The 765-nt window shown below is 37.1% G+C and overlaps 1 protein-coding gene across 1 annotated transcript in view; it reads left to right on the top strand.

Moving 5' to 3' along the window:
* LOC103798989 (kinesin-like protein KIF26B) overlaps nucleotides 1–108 on the top strand; it is a gene marked incomplete at both ends in the record, with an annotated part of 29,600 nt that extends 29,492 nt beyond the window's left edge. The window contains one exon of the mRNA XM_009071280.1: nucleotides 1–108. This exon is cut by the window's left edge and continues 56 nt beyond it. Coding sequence (XP_009069528.1) covers nucleotides 1–108 — 108 coding nt within the window.
* Nucleotides 109–765: the final 657 nt, after the last annotated feature.

Raw genomic sequence — 765 nt, 5'->3', positions numbered from 1 at the left:
CTACAATGCAGACAACCCCTCCCTGTACAGCTTCCCTGCTTCCCAGAGCACGTATGTTGCCAGTGAAGTATCCACAGGCACCTCGGTGGCAGCATCATTTTTTGCCAGGTAAGAGAGATTTCTCAGATTTTCCTTTTCTGGAAACATAATTTCTTTCAAAGGATATGACTCTGTAGTGAAGAAGTAGGGTTGACAGGCAACATCACATATGCCAAAACATAGCTATAGATACAGATCTATCACAAACTTGCAGGAGTTACCATGAAAATATTGTTTAGTCAACCTGTATGCATTTATTTGTAAAATTGAGATGATATTTCTACCCTCTTTAATGCTTGATTTGGGTTAAAATGTGATTGTGCTCCCAGAATAATATGTGATTTAGTGACATTTGTAGAGGGGTGTATCCCTGAATGAGAAGGGCCCATCCAAGTAATTTTGAGATAGGCAATTAATTGCAGAGCTAACTGGAGGTGGGAAGTTCTGTTTAATGCACAATCTTGAGTTTTCTTTATTGAATTTTACTTCCAACTAGGGAAATTACCAATATTTCCACTTTCAGACTGAACAGTTAAGGTTTCTGATTTCAGCTTCTGTCCCTGTCATGGCATTAAATCAACTCAAGGGTCTAAATTCAGCCTTGGAACACCCTTTCTGTTGAATATTCACACAGTGTTAAATAATCTTGATGAGATAAAGTTTCATTAAAAGAAATCTTATGGGTATCTTTATTAATTTGTTAGTAAACTTGGTTTGTTAAACAGG

The sequence above is a fragment of the Acanthisitta chloris genome, unplaced genomic scaffold (genome assembly GCF_000695815.1).
Source record: "Acanthisitta chloris isolate BGI_N310 unplaced genomic scaffold, ASM69581v1 scaffold6873, whole genome shotgun sequence".
NCBI lineage: Eukaryota > Metazoa > Chordata > Aves > Passeriformes > Acanthisittidae > Acanthisitta > Acanthisitta chloris.
This window is presented reverse-complemented; position numbering and strand designations above follow the sequence as displayed.